This window comes from Corvus brachyrhynchos, unplaced genomic scaffold, assembly GCF_000691975.1.
Source record: "Corvus brachyrhynchos isolate BGI_N302 unplaced genomic scaffold, ASM69197v1 scaffold92, whole genome shotgun sequence".
Lineage (NCBI taxonomy): Eukaryota > Metazoa > Chordata > Aves > Passeriformes > Corvidae > Corvus > Corvus brachyrhynchos.
Genome location: NW_008236973.1, coordinates 3,220,823 through 3,247,391, shown reverse-complemented (window position 1 = coordinate 3,247,391; position 26,569 = coordinate 3,220,823). Strand labels below are relative to the sequence as shown.

Here is a 26,569-nt window from a genome sequence, read left to right as displayed (position 1 = left end):
TTGGGCAGGGCTAATTATAAACTGCTGCTTAGCAGTGGGAGTAAACATCTCAACAGCATTGCCTGGCGCAGATATCTTGCCTGCAAACCTGTGCACTGGCTGAGAGGAAGGAGTACAGTTTTAAGTACTTCCACTAGCTGCCTACCTCTGTGTGCTTTTCATGTTCCAGGTTCTCCGTTTAAAGCCTTAGAGGTACAGTCCTTATAGTAAGATACGGAGAACCAATTCACCCTCTCCCAGATTTTTTACCCCTCTTGGTTTTGCCTGCATAGGACATTGAAGCAAATAATTGTCAGAATGTGAGCTGAGCAGTAAAAGTCTTCTACTGTAGGTAACTAATGCCAATGGGGCAAAACCTGTATTGAAATCAAGTGCTGGTAAGCTTAAAAAACAATTGGAAGGGGTGTGATGTCTATTCTGTTCTTATTTGAAGTGTTTCTTGAACAAGTTCCAATGTGTTGGCCTTTTTGTATTTTCTACAGGTTCTGTTATGGTTAGGTGTTGCATATTTCTATTCCTTGTGTTTTCAGTCCCCTGAGAAGAAAGACCACAAGCTATGGGAGTATAAAATCCAGTTAGCCAGTTTTTGTTCTGGAAGTTGGAGAATTTGCTTTTTGCCTGAGTTTATGCCTTTGTGGCTACCAAGGTCCTTGTCCTGCAAGAGGGCTGCCAGACCTCATGTATACTCTACAGAGATGAAAGGCCTCTTTGAGCTCAAGATTTTTGCATATGTCATGAAAAGAAGGGTCTAAGGAGCAGAGCAGACAGAAGTTGGGCAGTCACAGACCATATGAAATTTAACAAGAGCAAGTGCCAGGTTCCATGTCTGGGATTGGATAACCCTGGTTCTCTGTACAAACTGGAGGACGGGAAGCTGGAAAGCAACCTGCAGAAAGAGATCTGGGGGTTTGGGTTGATGGCAAGTTGAACATGAGTCAGTCTGGCAGCCAAAAGGGCCACTTGTGCCCTGGGGTGCATCAAGAACAGCAGTGGTGGCTGCTCGAGGGACGTGGTTGTCCCACTTTATTCTGCTCAAGTCCTTGTGTGCAGTTTTAGGTGCCTTAATGCAATAAACAGGTTAAAACTACTAGAGTGTGTCCAGAAGAGAGTGACCAAGATGGTGAAAGGCCTCAAGGGCAAAACATACTAGGAGTGTCTGAGGTCACTTGGTTTGCTCAGCCTGGAGAAGAGAAGGCTGAGGAATGACCACACAACAGCTTCTCCAAGGCGGGCAGCAGAGGGGCCCGTGCTGTTCTCCTCTCCCTGATTACCTCCAAAAGGACATAAGGAAATGGAAGGAAGCTGCCTCAGGGGAAATTCAGATTGGACATTAGGAGAGAGTTCTTACCTGAGAGGATAGTTGGTCACTGGAACAGGTAGGAAGGAACTGGGCATGGAACCAAGCCTGACAGTTCAAGGAATGTCTGAATGAGGCTCTTAATTATCTGGTTTATTTATAGTTAGTCCTGTGAGGAGCAGGGTGTTGGACTTGGTGATTCTTACGGGTCCCTTCCAACTGGAGATACTCTTATGATTGTAAGTCAGCCACTGATGGAATAGCAGCTGGTAATGTCCAGCTGTGGGATGGAGACAAGATGACCACTGTCACCGGGTTCATAGGCCTACAACTGGAAGACCAGTTGCAACATGCAGACTGTGGGCACCCTGTGGTGTGCACGGCCCTAGGGAGAGGAGGGAAGGAAGCAGAAGAGCACTGGCATTTTTAGGAAAACAAAATTGAAGCAGTCTATTTCTCAAGTCAGAAAGTTATGTTTGTGGTGATTCATCACCAGTCTCCTTCTTGATGTGTCACCATGCGTATGACTAATAGAGGAACTTTCCAAAGCTCCCGTTGCCTTCTGCAACAGAATGTAAGTGTGACTTATCTAATACTGTAGAAGAAGTATCTGAGAGCAGCAGCAGGTCTTTGCAAAAGGTCTTTGCACTCTTACTTGCTTACTTGGATCTCTTGAATACCCTCTAATTCTTCAGCTAATCAAAACCTATGTTTGCTCTTTTTGTTTTACCTACTGTTTTCCCCCCCAACTAACACAAACTATGTTGGTTACTAGGGACAGCCTGCTGGAGATCTGTCTCTTGAGATCCAGGTATTTGAGCTACAGACATGAAAGGAAGATAGTGTAGACACTTCTGAAGCATTCTTGAATCTGCTCATGCCCCTAGGAGCTAGAAATACCTGCTGTATTGTGCTTTATATGCAGTATAATACATACTTTACTTGTAAATATCTTTGTTTAGACTTATAAAATGTTCATAAGCTTAGTTGCTCTGGGTGTTCCTTAAATCTGTAGAGAGTGCAGCATATTCTTGCTGGCTTTTCTTTCTTGGACCCTGATAGTCCTTTATTCTCGTTCTTTAGCTTTATCTCTTATTTTCTAATTACTTATTTCCTGGAACCAGCTGAATCATTACTGAGCTTTTCTCCTTTTAGGCTAAGTCACTGAACTTTTACTTCAGTTGGACCCACCCATACCAAAAGTGGAGTGAGTACATTTATAAAAGCAACTTCTTTAAAGACATAGGAAGGTTTGTCATGAACAGTGGAGAAACACGTTTCTTTGCTGGGAAAGCCAGCTTCCAGCACCTTAGAGTGCAGATTATTGTAATGAGTTCTATAAGCTAAGTTTTGACATTTTTTGCTACTTTATCTCGAAAAGTAATGTATATGAGGAGCCTGATATCTTGCTGCATGCTTGGAAAGCAGAATTTTGGTTTCAGAATAGTAATTCCAGTCAATAAAGCATGATTTTTTTTAATCGACTCTCAAATTTGTTTATTCCTCTGTCAAAGCATTTTTTTATATGAGGTTGGCAGTCAGCAATCTCATCCTAAATTATTTCTCTGTGAGGCTCATGTGCAAAATCCCTTAAAATAGCAATGTCACTGAAAGCACCCCCTTTTACAAAGGTTTCCTCCTCTTGAGGGAAACTGCTGCAGCTTAAGCCATTCAGAGTTCTTGGACTAAATTTTTTGTTGGCAATGGGAAACTCTTCATATGGCCTCTTTTCTGCTCCAGGTAAAATTTCAGCTGCACCAAAGCATAAAGTTGAGTGTATGCGCTTGTTTTTCCATCTGCCTGAAGAGAAACAGGGCTCCTGAAATACACACAAACCAGAGTAACTTTCATTGTCTTAGTGATAACACCTTTGACTTTGAGACAGATGGTGTTAACAGTTTGTGATGGTCCCTCCTCTGGGTGCTACTCTGGTGGGGTGTTTTGACTAGTGTGCATCTTTAACAGATTCCTCTGCCTGCCCTCTTGGACTACCCAATTCTGATCAGGTCCTGTCTTAGGCATACGTCCCAGAGGACTGTAGCCTGAGAGGTGTATGTACTTGAGAGAACAAGCAAACTAGAATTCAGGTTTGAGGAACAGCTATGCAAATACCTCTTAAAATTTCTTATGAGTGCTTTGACCTTTTTTTGCCTGTTGATACGGAGGTTTCTTGGTGTAGTCTAACCAAAGGAGTAACTTCAGAAGTGACTGGCATTTGTGTCTTAGCGCCTGATAATTTTACGGAGGTTTATAAAATTGTATTGCAAGTTGATGTAGATTTCAGATAAATGACCTGCAAATATTTTGCATTTTTGGAAGTAGTTTCTCATGAGCTAAGTATCTAAAAGAGCTTGTGGCCTCCATCTGAAATAAAGAACACCAAGTTCACAACACTCTTGCTTTCTATTCAAGACCTATACCTACTTATTTTATCCAGGAGATTTTAAATGTGCTTTGCTCGTGCACCACAATAAAGCCATCAATTGCCTCTGTTTCCATGAAAGGGCTTGTCACAGACCAGGCAGGGCTGTCTCCTTCACTTGGCTGTGAGCAAGGTGGTTTTCAGTTCAAATGTTACAGTATGGGAATCACTTCTTAGACTTCAGATTTCAGTTTCTGCTGTAGCAGCTCAGTTGGCCAGACTGCACACTTTTTTTATTCCATTCCAGTTGCTTCCCTATTACAGGGGAAAAAAAAAATCTTACTCTCCTTTCTTTTCTGGGAAAAAAAGCATTATTAGTGCAGTTATCTGAGAAGGAAAAGGGATTTCAATTTTGACCTCAGTTATGATAAAAGATGTCACCAGGTTTATGAGCATCCATCATTCCTGGTATTAGACTCATGATTTGTCTTAACTTGGTCTGTCATGTAAGTGAAAGTAGCATTCTGCTTCTGGTTTGATTTTGATGTTTATTTTTTATTCCTTTCTTCAGGCTTTGCAGTAGCCAGTTCTGATGCCTCTTGGGTAGTTACATTCTTAGAGGAAAAGCCAGACACATCAATTCTTTATTGCAGGTATCTTCTGAATTAAGGCAGTTTCAGTCTGGAAATAATTTTTTCTCTGGCTGGCTTGACACTCAGTAGGTAGAAGAAGTCTTCCAGCTTCTATGGGGCTGAAGCAGTGTATTCAGATGTCTTTTTCTTGAATAGGTGACACCTACTTTCAGACCTTTTTCTTATTCCATGCTTCAGTGAAAGTAGGGATGATGAAAAATCAGAAACAACCCAAGCAGTTGTTTTAGCTATCTTAGAAGCCTCTGCTGCTGAGATCACACCACTGTATTTGTGCTGTGAAGCCATTTTGTGTCCTGTATGTATTGTGTTGGTGTGTTTGCAGTTGGCTGGGTAAGCAGCAGTAATTCTAGCAGCTGATTTAATACAGCAAGAGACAGTGTTCTTTTCCTAAGGACTGAAAATAGAATATAATCTCCCTGGAGCGGAGACCCCATAGTGTTGCCAGCTGCATTTAGCTGTGTTTTAGGAAGTGGAGAAGACTGCCCAAGATCATGTGTGCTAATATCTTAACCACCTTCATACTGCTAACCCTAGTTAGGGGGAAAGGCAAGTCCTATAAACACATGAAAATTAATTTTTAATGCCAAGATATTAAATCCATTACATAACTTTCATAATGGCCTTTGTGCCCCAAGGCTCTTTTTCACACTTGAATCTTGTATGTTCTCACACATTGGAGCTGTCCCCCAGCTTATTTTGTGGTTCAGTGGAAAGAAGGGTGGGAAAGAATATGCTGTGGATGGCACTAAGAAAGCATGCAATAGCAGTGGCAAGAATGAAGTGCGTTATTGACTGCAGGAATGTGTGTTCCAACCCTTCAGGTCATTTCTATAGAGCCAATTTTTAGTGTGGTTCCTTTTTTTTTCTGAAAAAACATAATAGTTACCTGGAGAAATAGAGAAGAATGTCTGCCTCGAAATACTCTTCTAGATTGACTCAGCAAGCAGAAAACATACCTCAAGATTGATCAGAGACATGTTTATGACTTCATTAAATGTTGGGTTTGAGTAAGTGTTTCTTTTATCTTCTACAGGCCAAGATGACTTCTCCTTAGGAGATGCACTTTTGGAAGGTAGGCAGGAAAATTGTGGCTGCTCTTTTGACTTGTTTATTTCCAAGTATTACTGCATGACCAAGCATGACAACTTTGCTACATATGTTTTGTTCAAACCTCAGTGGAACAGTTCAGCCATGTGTTTGTCAAGATGTTGACCACATTGAACTCAAATTTGGCTTTGGAGCACTTAAAGATTCCACTTAGAGGCAAAGTTGTCTTGCTGTATAGATTTGATCTTGTGCATTTTGTTGTATAGACATGTACTTAGATTTGTCCTTTGTCCTTCATGTAGCTTCTGAACAGTGTGTTAAATAGTATTTAATTTTTTTTTTTTATTTCCCTAACCATACCTGACAGGAACTACAAAGAAGCCTCTTACAACTCAGAAGACACCACCATCAGATTTAGGTGAGATCTAATTGGCTTGTAATGCCTTTTACTGTAAAATCAAGTGTAGTGTGCCTACTAATTTGAGATCCTGAATTTTTCAATTCAGTGGTGCACAGGGTTGTGATATTTCTGTAATATAAAGCAGTTCCCTAACAGCAAAAGGGATTTCTTCATTTTGGAATCTGCTTTCAGAAATGTACTTTGTGATTTCACAAGCTTAAAGACCCTGCGAGAATCCCTTCTGTTGGCTTTCAGTTTGCATGTTTGGAGCTTGCTCACCTTGAGCTGGCCCTTGGCAGGTCCCATATCTCCAAAAGCAGCAAGTCACTTGGCAGGGAATGCCTGGTAACTCTGTGGAGCTTTCCTGTGAGTCACTGATGAGTGAGCACGTCATTCCATTCGTGGAGAAAACATTGTGAGGTTCATTTTGTGTAAAAAGTAGTCTGACTACTTCAGTTTTTGCATTATATGTGAAACTTCCCTTCTTTCTTTGTAGATGATTTTGACTTGGTCCATGCTCTTGGTCCTGGTAAGTATCACATTTTCCTGGATACTGCTCAAATGTACCTAGTGCAATGTCTATCCATCCTTTATGACCTAAATATAATAAGGCACTGAGTTGATTAAGGTAGCAGACTGTAGATAAAAATAATTGCAGTCTAGTTATGTTTGTTAATCTTAATTTTAAGGTTCTGGATCACAAAATCTGTAGGAATTTCAATAATTGTAGCCAGCTTCTACTTGTTTCATTGCTGTGTTTTCACTAGATGGCACTAATTCCATAAACTATTACTTACGGAAGTAAATGTTAAATCCAAACTAATCTCTCCCGTTTCAGGAAGTGTTTTTAGTAGCACAAGGAAACCTTGATCTGTTAGAAATAATTTGAAGGAAATTCAAATGTGAAGGCTGTGATGAAACAGTACAGAGATTATTTCTAAGATCTCTTATTTTCCTATTTTGTGGCAAGCCAAATGAAGTGTCATTGTGGGGACCATATGCCTAGTTCTATTCTGTGTATCTTGCCTATTTTTCAAGTGAGGTACCAAGCTTTTTATTTGGTTTAAACCTGGTAATTTTAAAAGAGAAAATAGCCAAGTAATCTGTACCTGGTAGAAAATTTCAAAGAAGTTTAGCCTTTGAAATCAGATGTGCAAGCTAAAATGCTGCATAACACTGAATGAGTTTTTCTCTGTGTGTTCCATCCTAGCAAGGATCTGACATGCCGGTTAACGTGTAGCAGGAATACTCTTAGTTGCATCAAAACTGTGTTTAGCTAAAATAACCAAAGAAATACAGCATTAACTAATGAGAGAAATTGACATGGGGAAGTTTTGATAAAATGTTTTAGGTCAGATCATCTTTCAAGGTCACTGCATGCTCTGCTTTTGGTTTCTTCACACTAGTAATTTTGCTCAATTTATTCTAACTCTTATTTGTCTATAGATGATCCCAAGCCACCTCCTCCTACAAATCCTAGAGACACTGGTAAGACTGATCTAACAGGAATTTCTGAACTGTAGAAGAGTATTTGTTAATCTCTCCTAGTCCCTTTGAACATTACGGTACTATAGTCTGGTTTTGTTATCTTAACATTTTCTTCTGTTTTTTTTTCCTAAATCTCTCTTCTGTGATTAGATAACCCCAAGCGAGATCACCCTAAAGGCTCTGGTAAGGCTTCTATCACAAACTCCTGGTTTTACTGTCTCAGTTACACTTCTAATAATTGATCCTTGTTAATTGCCTGCTATGTATGTCAGGTGTGGCATACATCAAACACTGAAGACTGAGAAAAAGTTGCCTTGAAAATAAGCTTTGCACCAGTCTTGAAATTCTGTAACAGACCTGTTGAGTTGCTTTCACTTAAAAACAAGATGGTGTGGGGAAGAGGCAGGATGGGACAGTGTGTGTGTGTGCTTGGGGCAATGCTGTTCTTGGCTGCCTGTGGTAGAGCACCCATCTATTGGACTGAGTTCTTTCTTCTTTACCAAGTGAATCCCTTCTAGTCATGCTAAAAAGTGAGTAGGAACTGCCTATGATCTTTATTCTTAAAGGACCTAAATTAAAGGTAAAGCTCCAAGTTAAAGGGCTGCTTCTTTTTTTTATTTAAAGGCCCAGTTAAGAAATACAATTATTTGTGTTTGAAAGATAGGTTTAAAATACGTGTCCTTCCCTGCCTGTTCTCTCTGTCTTTGCCTAACCCAGCACAAAACAGAATCAGATGCAGGCATGATAATGCCATTATTCACAAGCATGGTGGTAAAGAGCCCTGAAATGCAAGCCTCAGTTCTTGTTCTTTTACCTGCCTGATTTGCAGCAGATACTTGAATTTGAGTCTTGCATGCCTCAGTACAGTGCTTTTGGCACCCAAGTAAAATATCCTCTGATGCAATACTTGTAGGTTTTCTGCTTGAAACACATGTGCTTTGCGTAAACTAAATATTCATTTGGCAGTAGAGGGAAGGAGGAGAAGGTACCATGAGGGAGACAGGAAGGCTCCATGAGGTAGGGCTTAGTGGAAATGGAGAGGCACTACTTCAATATCCTGCAATAAAGGGAATTACATTTGGACTGTTTGTGACTTAAAGACCCAACTCTGAAGAATCATTCACAGCTGCAGCCTTGAAAATAAATGGTCATTTTCTGTCCACGTTCTTTCTTTGCTTTCTCAGGATAGTGAGATTTGGGCTATTAGTGTTTAGCAGCTTATAGAGCTCCTTGCTTGCTTAACAGGATTTGTGCAGTACTACCTGCTCTTGGACCTGACTTCCCTCAGTTGTTTAGGAAGTCCGGAGAAAGAAGTGCTGCTGTCAAACTGTGAAGTGCTGAGCTGAAGGGACTTGACATTGTGAGGGCTTTTAAAAGGTTAAATGTTGCGACTCTGGTGCTGAGCCTAAAACCACCACAAATTCAGTCAAATGGTCTTGAGAAAATTTCCATGTTTCAGTATGCCTTGGTGTGTCTTATTCACTGAACTTAAAGCATGGTAATGTTATTTGCATTTTTTTATAGACACATTAAGTGATTTTGATCTATTGGACGACAGTTTACCAAAAGGAGGAAGTGATGGCAGTGGCGGCAACGGTAAGATAGCAGGTTGTGCTTCATATTGTTTCTATGGCTTTGATAAAGGCTTGCCCACAGGGTGGTTAAACATGCTCTAATTTGTAGCACCTTTGGTTTTGGTATCTGAAACTTAAGAGCATACCTTCAAGTTCAAAAGTAATGTGTTCTGTCTCTGCCAAAAATACCCCCAAATATTTAAGGGGTAAAACTGGTCTAGAGCAAAAACTTTCAGTGATTTTTACTGTTACACTAAGAAAGATGGCTTCTAAAACTGAAATGTGAATGTGGTATTTATTTTAAAATTCACCATGAATATAGTTTTTAAGGTCATCCAAGTGCTATTTTTGATCTTCTGTGACATACTCTCAGTTTCTTTTAGTTCTTGTAGTCAGCAAGTCTAGGAGTGGGTCAGAAGAGGGTCCACCCTATGTTCTCAAAGATTTCCTTTGTCCCACAGGATGAACTGATCTTTACGCTTCCAAGTGATCCTTAGTCTTCACTTCTTTATTGTGGTGGTGGTGAGGCAGGTGAGAGGTGAGGAGGTGAGAAGTTGTGGATGCCCCACCCCTGGAAGTGTTCAAGGCCAGCTTGGATGGAGCTCTGAGCAACCTGGTTTAGTGGAAGGTGTACCTTTCCTGTGGCAGAGGGTTTGAAATCGCTAAGGTCCCTTCACCACCGTATGATTCTATGTAGGGTGTATCTACTCTGAGCAGTATAAAACTATTTCATAGCTTGCCAAACTTTGTTTGGTGATTTTCTAATTGCTATGGTGCAGCTCAGTACAAAGATGGTCATTGGAACCAAGCTGCAGTAATGATCATCCTTAGGATGGTGCTGGTTGTCCTTAGGATGGGGCTGGTCATCCCTGTGTGCATTACTGCAATTTTACTATTTCCAGATCAGAGTTAGTTTAACTATCTTAATGGAGTTTGAGACGTGCTAATGGTTACTGACTTCTCTGGAGAGTTGTCCTAGATACACTTATGCTTCTTTTTTGGGTAGCTTTCCTCTTCCAAGGTTCCTTTGGGGCAGTACTTGAAAATTGGAAGGGGCGAGAAACATGAGTGGAGACTTTGTGTGGTGGTTTCATCTGCACAGGTTCCTGCCTCAGTGGTACAGGTTGCATAGTGACAAATATACTTAGTATTTACAGAACTTCTGGCTTGCTTGTGGAAAGAATTGCAGTGGATGAGGCTGGGATTTTGGGAAAGATAGTTGATTCCATGGAAATACAGCGGAATGTTACTCTGAAATTACATGAGTGCTCTGCAGTGGTGCACAAGCTTATTAAACCAGATTTCACAAATGTTCTGTGCTCATTTTGTAGAAGTGCTGAGCACTCAAGGCTGGAGTTGGCACTGCTCTAAGTCATGCTTTGAAAACAGAAAGTTTCAGTGCTGGTTTAGCACATATGGATATAATAGATGGTTTGTAATTTTGCATAATTAATATAACAAAAGGTTTGTCAATTAATATATGAGTATTCTTTATACATATAAAATGTAAACTCTCCCTTCATTTTTACAGAACGAAAGGGCCCAACTCCAAAAAGTGGCCAAGAAAATGAGGGTAAATACATGAATTTGTGTGAATGATGGTGTTTGGATGTATGAAGCTTGTTTTCTTGGGGTTTCTGTATTGCTAATCTTCTGCTAGAATGGTCACTACTGGGAGTGTCACTACTGGGAGGGTTGCAATTAAAAAGCTTTTGTGTAATCTGGAATTCTTACTTTCAGACTCTGCTTCCATAATCCTTTAAAGTTTCTATGTTGCAAATGATTCCTAAGTGTTAAGATCTCAGAGATGCTGGTGCAGTGATTGCATGCATACAAAGTAGATATGGCTATGAAAGGGTAGCTTTTTTAATTAGTGGAACTTAAAACAGGCATGCTTAAGTTCCTTAACAATGGGTATTGCTAAGAAATCACTGGTTATAAATGAGAGGATTAACTTTTCATTATGCACAGAGTTGATTATTACATTTTCATGTAATTTCAGTTTAATGGTTTTTGGAAGTGTTCACAGGGTTTACTTTGAGACAATACAAGTTTGACATGGCTTTCAGTTCCGAAAAGTGTATACAAATGTCTCTGTTTTTCTCAGCTTCTCAGGGAGCAATAGCTGGAATTGTAAGTGCTGTGGCTGCTACTGTGATTGGAGCAGTATCTAGTTTCATTGCTTACCAGAAGAAGAAACTCTGTTTCAAGCAAAGCGGTAAGAATTCCAAATTAGTTTTGTTTCCTACTGTCTAAAGAGAGGCAGTTTGTATTTATATGTGGACTATAAATTGATCCTATGCATAAGGTAGTTGTAATAGCCTAGTGAATTAATGTTCACAGGGAGTAACCTTTCTTACTAGTCATCTCAGACTGAAGAATTGCTTGCCCCAAAATTAGAGTTTCAAAACTAGGAGGACTTGAAGCCTTACATTTCTTAACATAAAAGTACTTCTTGCTAAAAAATAAGCAGGAGAGACTGCAAAATATACTTTTTAAGGAGAATCAAGTGGAGGTTGGGGATTAGAGACCTTTTCTTGCTGAAAAATACTTTGTAATTTCTAATTTTGTAAATTTTGCCTTTATGTCTTCACAAGATGCTTGCCTACTTACCAGTTTAATGACAATTTACCCCAAAGTTCATCCCCAAATGATTCTTCTGCAGTCACCTATTGCTTGCTTCCTTTCCACCTAAATAAGATATAATTTGGATCAGAGAACTTTGGGAGCACTGTGGGTGGTAGGAGGGCAGAAACTTTGGTTTTGTCTCTTTCAGTCTTTCTGACTGTTTAGTGGAGGGACAGAGCAGCCATTCAGCCAGGCACTGCTGTTTTGTAATCTGGGAAGTTTGGAAACCTTTCAGAGTAACATCTGTACCATGCATGTTAAAATTAATGTGCAGAAAAAACAAGGGCAACTCAACTACTATCAGTAGCCCATTTTCTTCACTGCTGTTTCTTCTCTCAAATTATCTCTATTTATCAAGAACCTCAGATATAAGAGAATTTGAATGCTAAACTTCTGGTTTTTTCCCAGCAGATGAAGAGAATGTGAATATGGAAAGCCATAGAGGAGCGCAATCTGAGCCACCTGGTAAGACAAGAATCTAGATGAAAGATCAGCTCTTTGGTGGGGATCCCATTAAATGCACTTTATTGACAATAGTGTAGCCAGCAGGACCAAGGCTGTGATTGTCCCCTTGTACTCGTTGCTGGTGAAGCCACATCTCGAGTGCTGTGTCCATTTCTGGGCCCCTCACTTCATCAAAGACACTGAGGTGCTGCAGCATGTCCAGAGAAGGGTAATGGAGCTGGGGAAGGATCTGGAGCACAAGTGTTGTGAGGAGCGGCTGGGGGAGTTGGAGATGTTTAGCCTGGAGAAAAGGAGGCTCAAGGGTCATCTTTTCACTCTCTACAACCACCTGTAAGGAGGTTGCAGCCAGGTGTGTGTCAGTCACTTCTCCCAGCTAACAAGTGATAGGACAAGAGGAAGTGGCCTCAACTGTGCCAGAGGAGGTTTAGATTGGATATTTGGAAAAATTTCTTCTTTAAGAGGGTTGTCAAGCATTGGAATAGGTGCTCAGGAAAGCGGAGGAGTTGTCATCCCTGGAGGTATTTAAAAGATGTATAGATGTGGCACATAGGGACATGGTTTAGTGGTGGGCTTGGCAGTCCTAGGGTAAGAGTTGAAATGACTAATCTAAAAGGTCTTTTCCTACATGAACAATTCTGTAATTCTATGATTTTACCATGACAACAAACTTAGAACTGAATCAAGCATTAAGTTCTGACAATATGGCCACTCTTCTCTAGTTTTTTATTGAACAGATTGGTTTATTGCCTTGAGAAGTCGTTGAAATGTAGGAGCTTAGAGAAAGTGAATAATTGAATTTTCTCTGCAAAAATGTTATCAGAGGCAATTGTGAAAACACAAGCCTGCTCCTTCAGTGTGATAGATAACTGCAGTTGGACGTTTATTAGTGTACTATTTCTGATTGGAATCTGAAAAGTTTTCTAATTATAAACTGATACAGAACACTGCAAGAATGCATATTAAAAAATTTATGATATTTGGACAGAGATGAAACTACACTTGAGGCAAGGAGGACTGAACTCACTAGCATATTGTAATTAAAGCATTCTCTGTTGTGAACAGAGAATGATTCTTGTATGAAAGAACCATCACATAATTAATCTTTCTACAAAGGTGAGAGCTGTGGAAGGATCTCTTTTAAAGCAACAAACACTGACAACCTCACCCTTCCGTGTATGGTTGTGTAGGGGACTTGGCTGATGGAACAGGCAATTAGCTCCAGGAATCTGTGGATAGAACTGGAGGAAATGGTGTAGGTGAAAACTTGGCCTTCTAGCCCGTGTAACTGATCAACAAGGGAAGAAGCACTATAACCTATAACCAGTGCTGAAGTTCATTGGATGATTTTGAAATACTGATTATTAAAATCTCAAAGAAGTGTATATTTGTAGTATGTTCTTCTGTGAGTTTAATCTAAAACCTGCAGAACTGTTTCTGGGGTTCTTTTATATAATTAAAAAAATAATTATACCTTATTTCTCTCAGGTATTGCATCAGTTTTCTATAAGCTTCCATCTGGTTCAATATCTTCTTTATAAACACTTTAAGCTGTTAAATATATAAAACTCTCAAGTACAAAACATTTTCTTGTGACTGGCTGTAAGGACTGAAGAGACTCAGGTATCCTCAATTCAGCTATGCATTAGTGAAGCAAGTAGTACCATTCAAAGACCTCTACCAAAGGCAGTTAAAATATGAGCTGTAGTTGGGTTATGCTAAAATTCTCAGAACTCAAATGTGAAATGCATCAGGTGATGCATACTTTATTTTAACCAATAAAGTCACACTTGGGATGTTATCATACATGGTTCTACCTACATACTGATGTCATACTATGTCCCAAATTTCATACCTCTATTATATTTTGCAGCCAAGCATGACCATGTGTTGAGCTAAGAGACTGGACAGCCATGGTCAGCATGGTGCTGCTCCTGATATAAATTCTGGGAGTCAGCAGATGTTAGTTTTGCTTCTGGTTAGAGATGTACCTGCATGGCTTCCAGTTAGAAGCAGTCTTGCAGGTCAAATGGCATGGCATAATAGGTGTGTGTTTTTAAAATTTTGTGTAGACCTGTCTTTGACTTCCTGAAAATGTAGTTAACCTAGGAACTTCCTTTCAGTAACTTATTTTTTGTATGAGTTATGCAGCCTGTTTGCATCTGCAAGAATTGCAAGCCTGAGCTCAGTGCTGGGTTACACTGCAACTGTAGATAGCTTCCCTGATATAGTAGGATGTGGTTATTTGAGTGAGAAATCTGGGATGTAATATCCCTCGCTAGGCAGCCTATTGGCTCCACAGAATCAAGCCTCTGCTTACCTGAATTTATCACACAATGTCAAACATCTACTGAAAGTTTGTTGACTGCATAAACTATTACACAGTAATGCAGAACTTAGATTGTATGCTAGCTTAGTGCACTAATCTTGAATTGTTTTTCACTTTTCAGTTCAGCGCACACTTCTGGAGAACTAAATTAAAGAGCGATGAAGAACATATCTTTGGAACTGGATAAACAACCTGCATTCTGCCTGAAAAATAAAAAAAAGGAAACAGAAAAAGCATAACATAAACAGCAGAGTCTGAAGTTTCATGAGAAAACAGTTCTTGTTTGAAACACCTCTGGGACTGTGACTTAGAGCTGAGTACTTCTGTATGGTTAGCCCTGTGAAGCATTGTTGCACACCAATACATGGCCTTAATGACAAGAGTGTAGAAGTATGTTGTGCCTTCACATTCTTTCCTTGACTCCTCTGACAAACGGGTGTGTCTCAAGTGCATGCAGTGTGTTTAACTTTTCCTTACCTTTCCAAAAACAATATACAATTATGGTTTTTTGTTATGTTACTGCTCTCAGGCAGTAAAAGCATTTTTTTCAAATAAGCTGTACTCAGTGAGTGGACCAACCAACCAACTTGGTGTATTTTGTGGGCACCTGAGAGCAAATGGCTCGCTGTGTATGGATGGTGGATCTGGGTGTGGGTGCTGCTGATCCAATCTGTGTAGCTGCCTGGCCAGCTGCCAGGGAAGAGATACTTGTGCGTGAGCATTCAGGAGACAAAAATTCTGTTTTGTTTTTAGATTTTTTTCGTTGCATCTGTCTGGTACAGATTGAGAAAACCCAAAGTTAATGCACACAGAGCTGTCAACCTTTCTGGCTCTTCCTGCTTAGCAAGTACTGAGCTGGTCAGTTGTGGAAAAGCCTGTTTTGCAGATCAGAACCATAATTGGACTTTGTATTTCTGGCAACATTGATGTTTGGCATTGTCTAAACAGTTGTGGATGAAGTACTTGGGAGTGGGGATTAACATCTTCAGACTTCCATAGCCAAAAGCTTAAGAGAAAATAGTGCTGAATTCAGAAGGCTTATCATACATGTGTAAGGGACAGAAACAGTACTACGGTTCCAAAGTACCAACAGCAAGACTGACCAGAACAAGCCAACCTCACTCCACAGACATCCACTGAACACTAGAAATAGCAAACGTGAGAAGTGCTTTTGGACTTGTGAAGGATTCCCCTAGGATGATGACCTGTGGTTGCAACCTGTTCCTCTGAAAGCACTTGTGACCTGTGCTGTGGTTCTTGAAAGCGACAGGAAGGTTTCAAGGATCTGTGGAAATGTGGAAAACTACAGTTCATAACAGCTAAAGGACTAAATCTGGAATAATAATTAGTTCTGTCTGGAAGGAATTGTCTGACCAGTTTTGTTGGCTTTCATTCTAATTGTTTTAAATTTTCATGCAATTCTACCATATGTGTCTTATTAATGGGCTTCAGCCACCTGACAGAGTTTTACAGGAAGATGACATTTCATGGAACATCTTAGAACTCATTAATGAATTTGGATATTAAACCTGTAAATATATCTGTACATTCAAATATGAATGTATGCCAAGGATAATTCATTTAAGAATTTCTTGTACATGTTTCTTAGCTTGCAACAAAGCCTTACACAAATTTTAGTATTTTATTTTGGAATTAATTTGTCTCTTTTTGCCCCACATCTGCTTTTAGTATACAAGTGCTAAAATCATTAAGTGTGTTTGAGAGTGCAAAACTGATGTCTATATAACCAGATACATGAACGCCAAGCATAGAGAAAACAGAAGTCAGTCAGTGTTTGTTAGGGATAGGGTGGCAGGAGGAGCTCAAACTTGCTTTTCGCTAACCAAGACTCTTGAATCCTTTTTCAGCTTTTGTGAGCCTAAAAATTATTAAAACCTCCTATCAACATTGCAATTTTTTCTAAAAATAAATTAATAAAACAAAAAAAGGTTTATGTGTTCTTCTTTGTAGTAGTTCTGAAAATAAAAAACTTGGTGCTCACACATCTAGGGAAGGATCCTTTAAATAGTTTGTCTTGCTGCTCCATCAGCAGCTCAGGTTTATTTCATACAGACATTTTAATCATTTTAGATAGAAGTTGACCAGAATCGACAAAGCTTTGAGCTGCTTTCAGGAGATGCTCACTGGTGTGAAATGCAGAGAGGGCATCTGTCTGTGTGAAGGACAGGCATGGCTTTTGAAGATTTGGTAACCCAGAATTTACTGAAAATACGCACTTAGAAGTCTTCGTATGGGCAAACTTAACGGTGTTCAATGTTCTTCATCCAGTTATCATCAGATCCTTTAGCAGTAGATGCTTTGCAGGGCCATGTGCTGTCTCACCTTCTGATGTGAGAGGACCATAACTGAATGAGAGGGCAAGGCAGGGGTAGCCAGGTGCCTAAATAGTAACAAATTTACTGATTTTTCCTATTTACTGATTTGTGCAGTTACGACTCCACAGTCTGGAGTTGTGGAAGATGGAAGAAAGACTGGCTGCTGCTGCCTGGATATGAAAGGTTAAACAGAAGGGTTGAAATTTCAGTCTCTTCTCTTGTTGTGAGAAGGTGCCAATTTATGGGTTTGTGTTACTTACCAGTGGATAAAATGTAGCAGTTCACTTTTAGTTATTCGGGTGATATTTACTATGTTGCTACTTGCCATGGAAACGTTGATCTTGTTTCTTCCTTGCACAACCGGCATTTCCTTACAGAACTAAATACCCTAATTCATTGTTTCTCCCATTCATTGGGACAGGAAACATTATCAGTTAACAATTATTCATCACTCTACTGAAGTAGTTCTGCAGTCATCTCCCACAGATCAGCTGCTGCTCATCGTGGCCTTTTGAGCTGCCATTGACTTTCAGATTTGGTTTCTGTACATGTTTCAATGACACTGTGCAGTGGAATGAAAAAATACTGTCCTTTTTAGGTCCAAACTGCAAGTTCACCCCAGTGAGGTACCTTTACCATTAAACTGAGTTAACATCGATGGCAACAAAGAGTGCTGTCCTGTTCCTGTAACACATCCTCTTCACTTCTGTTTCTTATTTCAGTCTACCTCCTTTGAGGATGAGGAGGAGTTGCCATCAATTATAGGAGGAAAAATAATCAAAGCAGGATCTTGTAGAATAATATGTCACTTTATCTTTTCAAGGTAGCTGCAGCGCCAGTTTAGTTCATCCTGTTGGTGGAAAAGACTGCTTGAAAAATGTTTTGATGGTTTTCAAAGGCAATGTTCATTTCAAATACTTACCCAGATTTATCCAAATGAATTCATTGGGCTGTGCAAATGAAAACAAGGAATTCTTAAGCATAACATTTGGCAGCTTTTTGCTGTAGCTCTTATTTGTGCATATTTCAGTATCTCTGCAAAATTTTGAATGCTAAGAAAAACATTTTAGTCAACTTAGTTTTCAATGCATCTTGGACTGAATTACACTTCCCATGCTGCTTTTCTCTGTTTTGGGTTTTTTTCACTTACTCCTTTTGGAGACCACCTCAAACACACTGTTCTATATGTGTTTTTCACTTGAGAAGATTATGAAGTAAGCCCTAACCTTTTCACAAGTTGAAAATATTACTTAATTTTTGCTCTTTTCTGTTACACAGATATAAAATGAAGTGAAGAGATTACTAGGAATGGGAAAAGAACTTAAATGGAGCAAACCCACAGTTTTCCCAAATCCCTGCATTAGGAGTACTTTAAGAACCACAAGAATAAAATACAGGTTCCTCCATCTGCTTGTGAAAAATCATTGAATCTGTAGCTAGTACATAGTAATTGTATTCTTCTGTTGTCAAGAAATTGTATCACCAATTCACTTGTGTGTTTGGCTTACATTTAAATTAATGGTTTGTATTACTGAATGGTTCAATATTTTAATTAAAATACTGCTGTTTTTATGACAAAAGATGAGTAGTGTAGGATATAAGTGGCATTCCCAAGTAGTTCTAGTGTGTAATTCAGTTCTTTCATCTCCAGTAGACACATACAGCAGGTTACCCATGCCAAAGAGGACAGTGTCTAACCTCTGCCCACAGGAAGATGGGACTGCCGCTGTGATGAGTTGTGACTGAACTCTTTTTCCCTTTTAGCTTGTCTCATCTAAAAGAGGCCTGATGGGCTAAAAGTATGTGGTGTAGAGAACAGACATACATACTGGCTCCTTTTCTACCTCCATTTGCATTTCCAAAATATTGGGGTTTTCCTTGAAAGACAAGTAAAAAAATATAGGCTATTCATCCACCTTGTCAGGTGAATAGTAGGCAGATCTTTGTTTTCCTTTACACAGAAAACAATGGGTCAATGATTTTTCAAGTGCTAAAACTGCAATTTATGGTAAGGTGTTAGCCCATATATTTCTTTTTAATATACAATATTTTTTACTTGCTATCTTGGGCAAGCTGTTGCATATTTTTGACAGCACTGAGATCAAAAAGTTCCTGCAATGCCCCCAAGAACAGGAGTGGGATAAGCATTCAAGACATCCTGACTCCTACGCTAGATCCACTCCTTCCAGTGCCACCCACGTTCATATTGTTTTTATTTAGCTAGATGGGGCAATAGTTGGCTTCAGAAGAATTGAACAAGAAGTGCATCATCTTCAAACTCCCTCTGAGAATGTTCAATACCACAATGAAGTTGTATCAGCAGTGAGACTGTGCATTTTGGGAAGACTTCACTTGCAGGAACAACTGTTTTAAACTAAAGCTACTGAACATATGCGAGCTGTTTGGACTTTCCTGGGACTGGTACCTAACCTTGCCAACATTCCCATTCCCTTCAGGCAAATTCATCACTTACATGAAGATCAGCATGTGGGCGTGCTTTTGGTATTCTGGAAAAAAAAAATAAACAGTGGATTTATGGGATTGCTCCTTTCATGGTATAGTTCTTGTTTTAACTGGCTGGAAAAGTCACCTTTTCAGTCTAAATGTCCTTAATTCTTCTGAGACTGAGCAATTGGCCCTGACGTGGAGAATGATGATACCCAAATTGAACTTTAGAGCTTCTATTAGTAGCTATAAGCCAGACCTTTATAAACCATTCTGCTGTTTCAAATTTGGGCAGGGGAGAGGGAGGGAGTTGACCTACTAGAACATCAAGCTTCTTGAGGATCCAGTATCACCAAGTTCTATCAGTCCATCTTATGTTGCTGCGTCTGTTTTTTGTAGTTAGCATAAAAGCATGAGTTCAGTTCTATGTTCCGGGTAACTCAACAGAAATGCAGCTGGGGGCAGCCTGTGCCCCACACCAGACTGAATCACCCAGCAACAGCACGAGTGTTCAGATTGGCCGCCCATGGGAGCAGAGTCCTGAGCTATTTGCTGCCCTAGACAGAACAGCCCTGACAAAATCCCCTGTAGCTTACCCCCCAGCACAAGGGAGGATGCACACCAGTCACCCTGCTGGTGCAGGGCACCAGGGTGATGGCTGCAATCCAGTTCAAAGGACAAGCATGTTGGCACATGTGTTTGCTAGAGAGATGCTATGACAAAACTGGATTAAAATAACATCAGTAATTTAAAAGTATGTCCATGTACAGATAGATACATGACTTTTGTTCATTTTCCAAAGCTTTGTATCATCACACTCAACACCATCTGACATATCTCCAGGCAGGATATGCATGAATATTTATATTTAAAAAAAACAAACTAGATCAATAGAAACAGTAATGATAGGCAATGTTTACCTGTGAAGATAAGCATCCACTGGGGAGCTGAGCATGCTTCAGTTCAGTAGTCCAACATCACATTTTAAGTTTATAGAACTAGATTTTTTTGTCATCCCTCTGTAGCCCAATCCAAGTTGCTGCAAAGCAGATTCTTAACCCCTTACTCGAGCCACCAAATTAATGAATTGGATGAAGGTTAAAACTGAAAGGACTGCCTTTATCAGCTTTTATTGCTGAGCCAAGAAACAAGCAGGGAAGTGATGCTTTGAGGACAGAGTATGTCTGAGTGATTCTTTCAAGCAACTTTCAGAGAAGGACAGTCTCCCCTTACAAGCTACTTGAGCTCCCACAGCACCACACCCTGCTTTGAAGGTGAGGATGTCAAACAGGTTTGCTTTCCCCTCTGGAAAGGAGGTGGATCCAGAGTGTTCTGGCACCCTCCTCATTGGGTGCTGCCGCTGCTTCCCCAGCTCCATGCTTCCTGCCTGGGCAATAAATAAGTTTCTTTGAGCACAGGTGGCACCTTGTATGCTGCTCACAGCTTGGCTCTAGCAGGGTTGCTTGCTTTTGTTACCTGTCTGGTACACAAAAAGGTTTTTCTCTCTCTTGCAGAGCTTGTGTGTGGTGGTGAGAAACCTCTTTGGACAGAGCTGCTGATTACAAGTGTTTCCCTCAAACCTTGGCACTGCAGTTGCAACATCTACCATCATTGCTTGGAAAAAACCAACCAGAGCAATCAAGGCACTGCATAGAAGAGCATGAAGAAATTCAGAAATATTTTTCTTTTGTGCCTTGGCTTCCTTCTAGTCCATGTAAGAGGTAAGTGAGCTTTACCTAGGCTTATTTAAAGGGCTAGATTATTAAAAATGAAAAAAAAAAAAAAAAGACAAAAATCCCCCAAACAACCTAAACCCCCAGCCCCTAAAAGGGATGCTTGTTTATTTGGAAATGCTTGCTAGCATTTTTTTTTTGTTGTTGCTACTGTTTCATGAGTAGCATTCAAAAGTGTCTATATGTATTTCACGAGTTTCTAAAGAGATACATATCTCTTGGATGATTGCTAATAAGAGCTATGCTAGTTGAAGTTTGTTTATTATAATTTCTTATTTTCTCGCTAGTGTTGCTTCCCTAAAATGATTCACAAGCTTAGGCTTGAGTATAAACTTTTTTAAATGGAAGCTGTAAGATGAGAGTTTCCAGGGGAGCTTACAGTTTCTAAAGACATCCTTAATCAAATACTGACTTCATGTTTTAAAGCTTTTCTTGGTTATTGATACTTTGAAACCTATGAGTTTTATTGTAAATACAAATTCTGATTCAGTTTAAAGATCATGCTTTTATATTGGTGCATATGCTTTAATAATTATAAACTAATAGTTTATTAACCTTAGTCAATGTATTTAGGACTAATTAAGAATTGAATACATTTTGTATATATTTTTTGATGAATAAATAGCAATAGGGAAAATGTAGCATTTTTGTACTGAGTCATTTTACTATATTCAAACATAATTTCTTTCAGCAAAATATTCTTTCAAACTTTTCTTGATGTCAAACCAAATAGAATTATCTTTGTGTGCATCAGCCATGTGGTGTACTTGTAACCTTTTCTTTTTTGTGTATTAGCAATACTGCAGAAACTTTTAGTGCAGTGTTGGCTGCAGGAAGAAATCAGTCATTAACCAATAGCTCCAAAATAGCAGCTGCTGCTGATCCTCCCACCACCCTGTATTTAAACGAGGTCCCTAGGAGATCTTGCAGTGATGGTCAGTGAAAAAAACCTTGTCTTAACTTAGTTCAATGGTTTGATTTTAACAAATGAGGAATTATTTAGAGGTCTTCAGCAATTAGCATGGCATAGAAAGAGCAGAGCAGTAGGACTGTGCTGGCCTGCACATTCTGTTGTGAGCAGTGATGATTCATGCAGTCTGACCTCTGGCATGCAAACTTTCTTGTTCTGTAACTGTCTTATGTTGAATAGCTCAGTTCAGACAATCTGAGGCTGAGCAAGCCAATTTGCATATACTCTACTATTTTAATTACAAGGATAGTCAGCCTAATCATTCTTCATTTATACATGTGCTAATTTACAGCCAGTTCAGGCTCTGCTTTGGGGAAGAAGTCATTGCAGAAAGTTCCTGTGGGCTTTGGGCACAGTCTCATGACTCTGGAAACTATTTAATCCACTTTGACAAGCAAAATTAATTATTTAACTCTATTGCAACAGACGCTGAATTTTATCATCAAAGTATTCCCCGTGTTTCAGGGGATATTCACAAGAACATCTTTGCAGTCCCAATCAAGACATGATACAAGAAAGGCTTGACCATGCTGGTGAAAAGCTGGTCTAAATTCTTGTGAGAGGAACGATAGGGCATGATTCACCCTTTTATAGGCAGCTTAATTATTTTCTAAATTGTAATCCTCTGTCATAGTATCTATAAACTACTGGGCCACCACAGCCAGACCAGATGACATCATTCCTCCTCATCCAGCATTTCCTTTGTGTCCAACTATCTTGAGTTAGTTGGCTAGACTACCTTGACGGACACATCTCAACAGAAGCATAGCAGAACCAAGAACTGTATTGCACAAGGAAAGTGAAATCTGATACAGGTCAGAAACATATGTGCTCACTGCAGTATTCCATTTTTAGCTACACTCTTTAGCTTTTGTAATTTCCAGACTTAGATAGGTTACATGAAGGCTCCTATATATTTGAGCTTCAACAACGAATTGTCTTGAGAGGCTTTTAGCCCAATCTGAATGAAATAAACTTTACAGAAACTTCTTCCACTGAATTTCATGGTAACATCCCTCATCAGTTCCTGCAGCTTGGCTGATCTCTGGTAATTCAGGTTTGGCTGTGTCTACACTGCCCATTTAAGGTGTGCTCAGACACAAGTCACGTTGCTCCCTGTTAACAGAGATCATGCATCTGTTTGAAACACTGGTCACATTTGGGTCACAAACCTGTGTGCACACCTGCAATGGGGAAGCTATGCAACCTGGGGGCTCTCCTGTCTATGGACCTGGAAAGCAACTGAGACTCTCACTCAGGCCTGACTGCTCAGAATGCTCCTCAGGTTCCCAGTATAGATATAATCTATATAACCATGGTCTTTAATGCTGACTGATAGATCACATGTTTAGCCGGTGACAAAGACAGTGCAAAGACTGATGATGTCTGAGATGGTTTACATTTGCTTCACCAGATATTGAATGCTACATAGGTAAAGGGAGCAGCATTTATTGCTATTCAGTAAACAACACATCTCTGTTCAGCTAAGGCTTACAAAGTTTTGACTTAAAATCAATTGTAGTCTCAGTTAATTAGCTGTGCACTTTATGGGGAAAAAATTGTAGACTTGTTTGGATTTGAGACCCTATGTGGCTTAGTTCTACGAATAATGTAGTTTTCACTGGAGTTAAAAGAGCAGGAGAGATGAAAAACACAGTCCTGTTTTTCTAACACTGCTCCATGTAGCTGCAGTCCTCACTGTTGTTCTGTGTGAGGTCTCTGTGGACGTGCTGAAGCATTTATGGATTCAGCAGGTAACAAATTCTCTTCTGCTGGCTGCCAAAACTGTTTCGCTCCCAAGACCTGAACTGCAATTATCCACAGGCATGTCAGTGCTATCAGCTAAGGGTGTGATTGCAGTTTGAAAAATCGACATACCTGAACTGGTTGAAGCACTAACAAGGCAGAGCTGTTGCAACATCAGAGCTTGGGAAGAGAAAACAACTATTGTAGTTACTCAGCTTCTCAGGTTCACTTTTTAAGCATTGCTGCCACACTGCAAGCCTGGTAGCAGTGCCCAACCTGACTGAGTATGTATTTTTAGCTTATTTGCATCAGCAATTGCCAATTCCTTTCCATCCCATTGAGGATAAAACATAACAAATAAATGTCAGAATTCTTTCAAGATTAGAAATCAATAAAAATAGATCTTTCTGTGGCATTTTGCCTCATAGTTGGAGGAGAGAGATTCAGTTTGTTTTGATTAGAGTCTTCCTTCCTTTCCACAGGCTGACATCTATGAATGTTATGGGAAAATACTAAAAATACTTAAATATGACCTGTAGTACAATATCGCAAACACACTAGCCTATCTGAAAGAAAGGCTTGGATGGGTTATGAAAATATAACAGTCCCACTTCCACTGAATAAGCTTTGCCTGTTACCAGTAGATTTTTAATTCCTGAAGAATTTATGCAAAAGTTAAATCACAGCAATGTATTTTCAAAGGGCAACAATGCTACAGATTAAATGATAGGAAAGGCCAGAGTAAGCATTAAGATTAGCAGGCAAGTTAAAGTCCTTCCTTACATCCCTGGTCTTATTACAGCAGTGGTGAAGGAACCAGGGGCTATCCATAGTGAAGGTCAAGAGGTGTTTTGCATGCATTTTACTGGTGTACTTGGTATGAAAGTGGGACGAGGAACATTACAAGACACTCTGTGAGCAAGAGAAACAGCAAAGCCTGGCATCTCCCTGACCACCTAAATATTTGGTTCCCTCTGTTGTGTCCAAGCTACCCACCAGAGAAAGTGGGGATTAGCCAGCTGGTACTTAGGCAGCGAGTGGTCACTCAGAGAGCCCAACACAGCTGTTGCCTGTGCCACACTAAGGATTTCAGTAGGAATACTCATATAGGTCTCTTGTTTGAGTACAGTTCTCATGTAATGTGACCATCATTAAGCCTGAGACTCTCAGACCAAGTGGCTGAAAAGGGCTGGCAGTTTCATGAACCTGTAGTGACAAAGAGAAGCTTTGGATTAAGAGCCCACACCACGGGCTAAGCTCTGCTGCCTCATGACACAAAGCTGAAATTCTGAGATGCACAGGAACATGTATGGCGTTCCTTCATGGAAGATCCCATTTCTTTTGCTCTGCCTGCGATTTTACAGCACACACCAGCTTCTGAACTCACTCTGAAGCAAAATACAGAAAATTATATGTTTTATTTTAGGTTTGCAGGGCATATCATATCATAAAGAACATCAGTTACCTTTGAACAGCAAGGCAAATATCGTAGAAGATTTTCTTTTGTGTTTGGTGAAGCTATGTTGCACAGAGCTAAAGCAGTACTGCCACTCCTACTTTATTAGTGCATCTTAGTTGCTGCTGATTACTTAAATATGTTCTTGTATGAATAAGCGAGACAGTCCTTTTCATGTCCCTTGCATTTAAACTAAAACCAGAAGTGGCCTAGCAAAAAGCATGAAGTCAATAATCAGGTCCACATATTGTGGTCTATATACTGGACCTTGGATCTTAATTACAGATTTTAAAGCATACTCATTTTCCACCCCAGCGTCAAGGGGTTGTAATGGCAAACGTTGCTTATGGAAACTAAAGGTCCTTGAAGGAAAAACAAGCTACAGTAACCTCATCAGCAAATATGGACCATGAGGCTATTACATGAAAGAAATAGTACCTGCTCATTGAGATTTTGTCCACAGTGTCCACTCTGGGGTGTAAACCTTTATGTTCTCCCAGAAGTGAGTAATTTCCTTTAAACAAACATAATTGCTTCCGGAATAAAGTTGGACCAGTACACGGGTATGTTCCAAATCACATGCATGGGAAAATACATCCCATTTTCTCATTATGAAGGAAATAAGTTTCTTGATTGTATTAAAATCAGAAATGGTCTGTGCAAAGAATAACTCACAATTTCAGCTAAAAAAACCCCATAAAATGAGTCTCGCTAGTGATTTTGGTAACATATTATTCCCTTTTAGAAAATTTTTGTTCTCATTTTTGAGTCACTGACTTTTTTCTTGGTCTCTGCCAGCTTCATAGTGTTTTAAGCTCATTGTATTCATGAAACAATTCCTATTTAATTACAATGAAGAAATCATACTCATTCATGCCTTTAAATACTGTAAAATCAACTTATTCTTCCTTTCTATCTTGTTCACAATTAGAAGTTAGTTACTTCTAATTTATTTGTCACACAGGTAATCTCATCCCTATCACTACTAGCAATGCACCCAAAACCAATGAATTTAATCATCTTAATGACAAAATTATTTATCTAACACACATGCACATATATGCATTTTAGATGTGTGTCCAGAAACATGTAAAACACATACAAACACATTTTCTCATGGATTTTAACTTCCTTTATGATATTAGATTATGCATATTAAAAGCCTGAGAAGTTAATTTCATTTGTCACACAACCTGATCCTCACTTAGCAATATTCATTACTGCTTTATTTAAATCTGCATCACTTTAAGGGCCACAAGCTGTGTTCATATGGATCTAGTCCAGGACTGAGCCTACTTATGGAGATTAAAAATTGCACAGTGATGTCATGGTGGCCTTTTGTCAGAAAACTTCTGACTGCTGTTGTCATGACCAACTGATAACACTCACCTGCGGAATACAGCCTTGCTCCTCGTAAATCCTACTCAAACACTGTGGGACCTCAGACCCTTGTGATCAAACAGATACATGCTTAAAGGGTGGGGGATCCATTCAACATTTAGATAACAAATTAAACCATAGACAAAAGATGCTACTGTCTACATTTGTGACTAGATATTTCAGAAAACTAATATTCAAAATTTGTGAACACCAAATGCACATGGGCCTGAGGACATGACTTTGCAAGGACTGTTTTGTGGTGT

The 26,569-nt window shown here is 39.6% G+C and overlaps 2 protein-coding genes and 1 long non-coding RNA gene across 4 annotated transcripts in view; 2 read left to right on the top strand and 1 right to left on the bottom strand.

The window, feature by feature from the left end:
• Positions 1 to 1,595: 1,595 nt before the first annotated feature.
• On the top strand, positions 1,596 to 16,018 carry CD99 (CD99 molecule). The gene is made up of 11 exons (XM_017728507.1): positions 1,596 to 1,656; positions 5,325 to 5,384; positions 5,727 to 5,777; positions 6,256 to 6,288; positions 7,206 to 7,247; positions 7,398 to 7,430; positions 8,772 to 8,855; positions 10,353 to 10,394; positions 10,929 to 11,039; positions 11,858 to 11,914; positions 14,362 to 16,018. The coding sequence occupies exons 1-11, from the start codon at positions 1,596 to 1,598 to the stop codon at positions 14,385 to 14,387; spliced, it is 600 nt and encodes a 199-aa protein (XP_017583996.1). The 3' UTR covers positions 14,388 to 16,018.
• A 1,135-nt stretch (positions 16,019 to 17,153) lies between these two features.
• On the bottom strand, positions 17,154 to 20,272 carry LOC108445275. Its single transcript, XR_001860081.1, has 3 exons — positions 19,942 to 20,272; positions 19,050 to 19,083; positions 17,154 to 17,426 (listed from the first exon to the last, which is right to left on the bottom strand). It is a non-coding gene; the product is annotated as an uncharacterized LOC108445275 (long non-coding RNA).
• Positions 20,273 to 20,369: 97 nt separating this feature from the next.
• XG (Xg blood group) overlaps positions 20,370 to 26,569 on the top strand; it is a 19,678-nt gene continuing 13,478 nt past the window's right edge. The window contains exons 1-2 of one of the 2 annotated variants that reach the window (XM_008629326.2): positions 20,370 to 20,449; positions 20,536 to 20,742. In XM_008629326.2, the coding sequence (XP_008627548.2) occupies positions 20,682 to 20,742 (61 nt within the window). In that variant the 5' untranslated portion in view covers positions 20,370 to 20,449; positions 20,536 to 20,681. The remainder of the gene's footprint in view (positions 20,450 to 20,535; positions 20,743 to 26,569) is intronic. The other variant, XM_017728546.1, reaches the window with a different exon arrangement.

Coding starts and splice junctions, on each gene's coding strand:
- CD99 (XM_017728507.1), top strand. CDS start 1,596: ATGACCACTGTCACCGGGTTCATAGGCCTACAACTGGAAGACCAGTTG. Junction 5,778..6,255: donor GACACCACCATCAGATTTAG/GTGAGATCTAAT, acceptor CTTTCTTTGTAG/ATGATTTTGACTTGGTCCAT. Junction 11,915..14,361: donor AGCGCAATCTGAGCCACCTG/GTAAGACAAGAA, acceptor TTCACTTTTCAG/TTCAGCGCACACTTCTGGAG.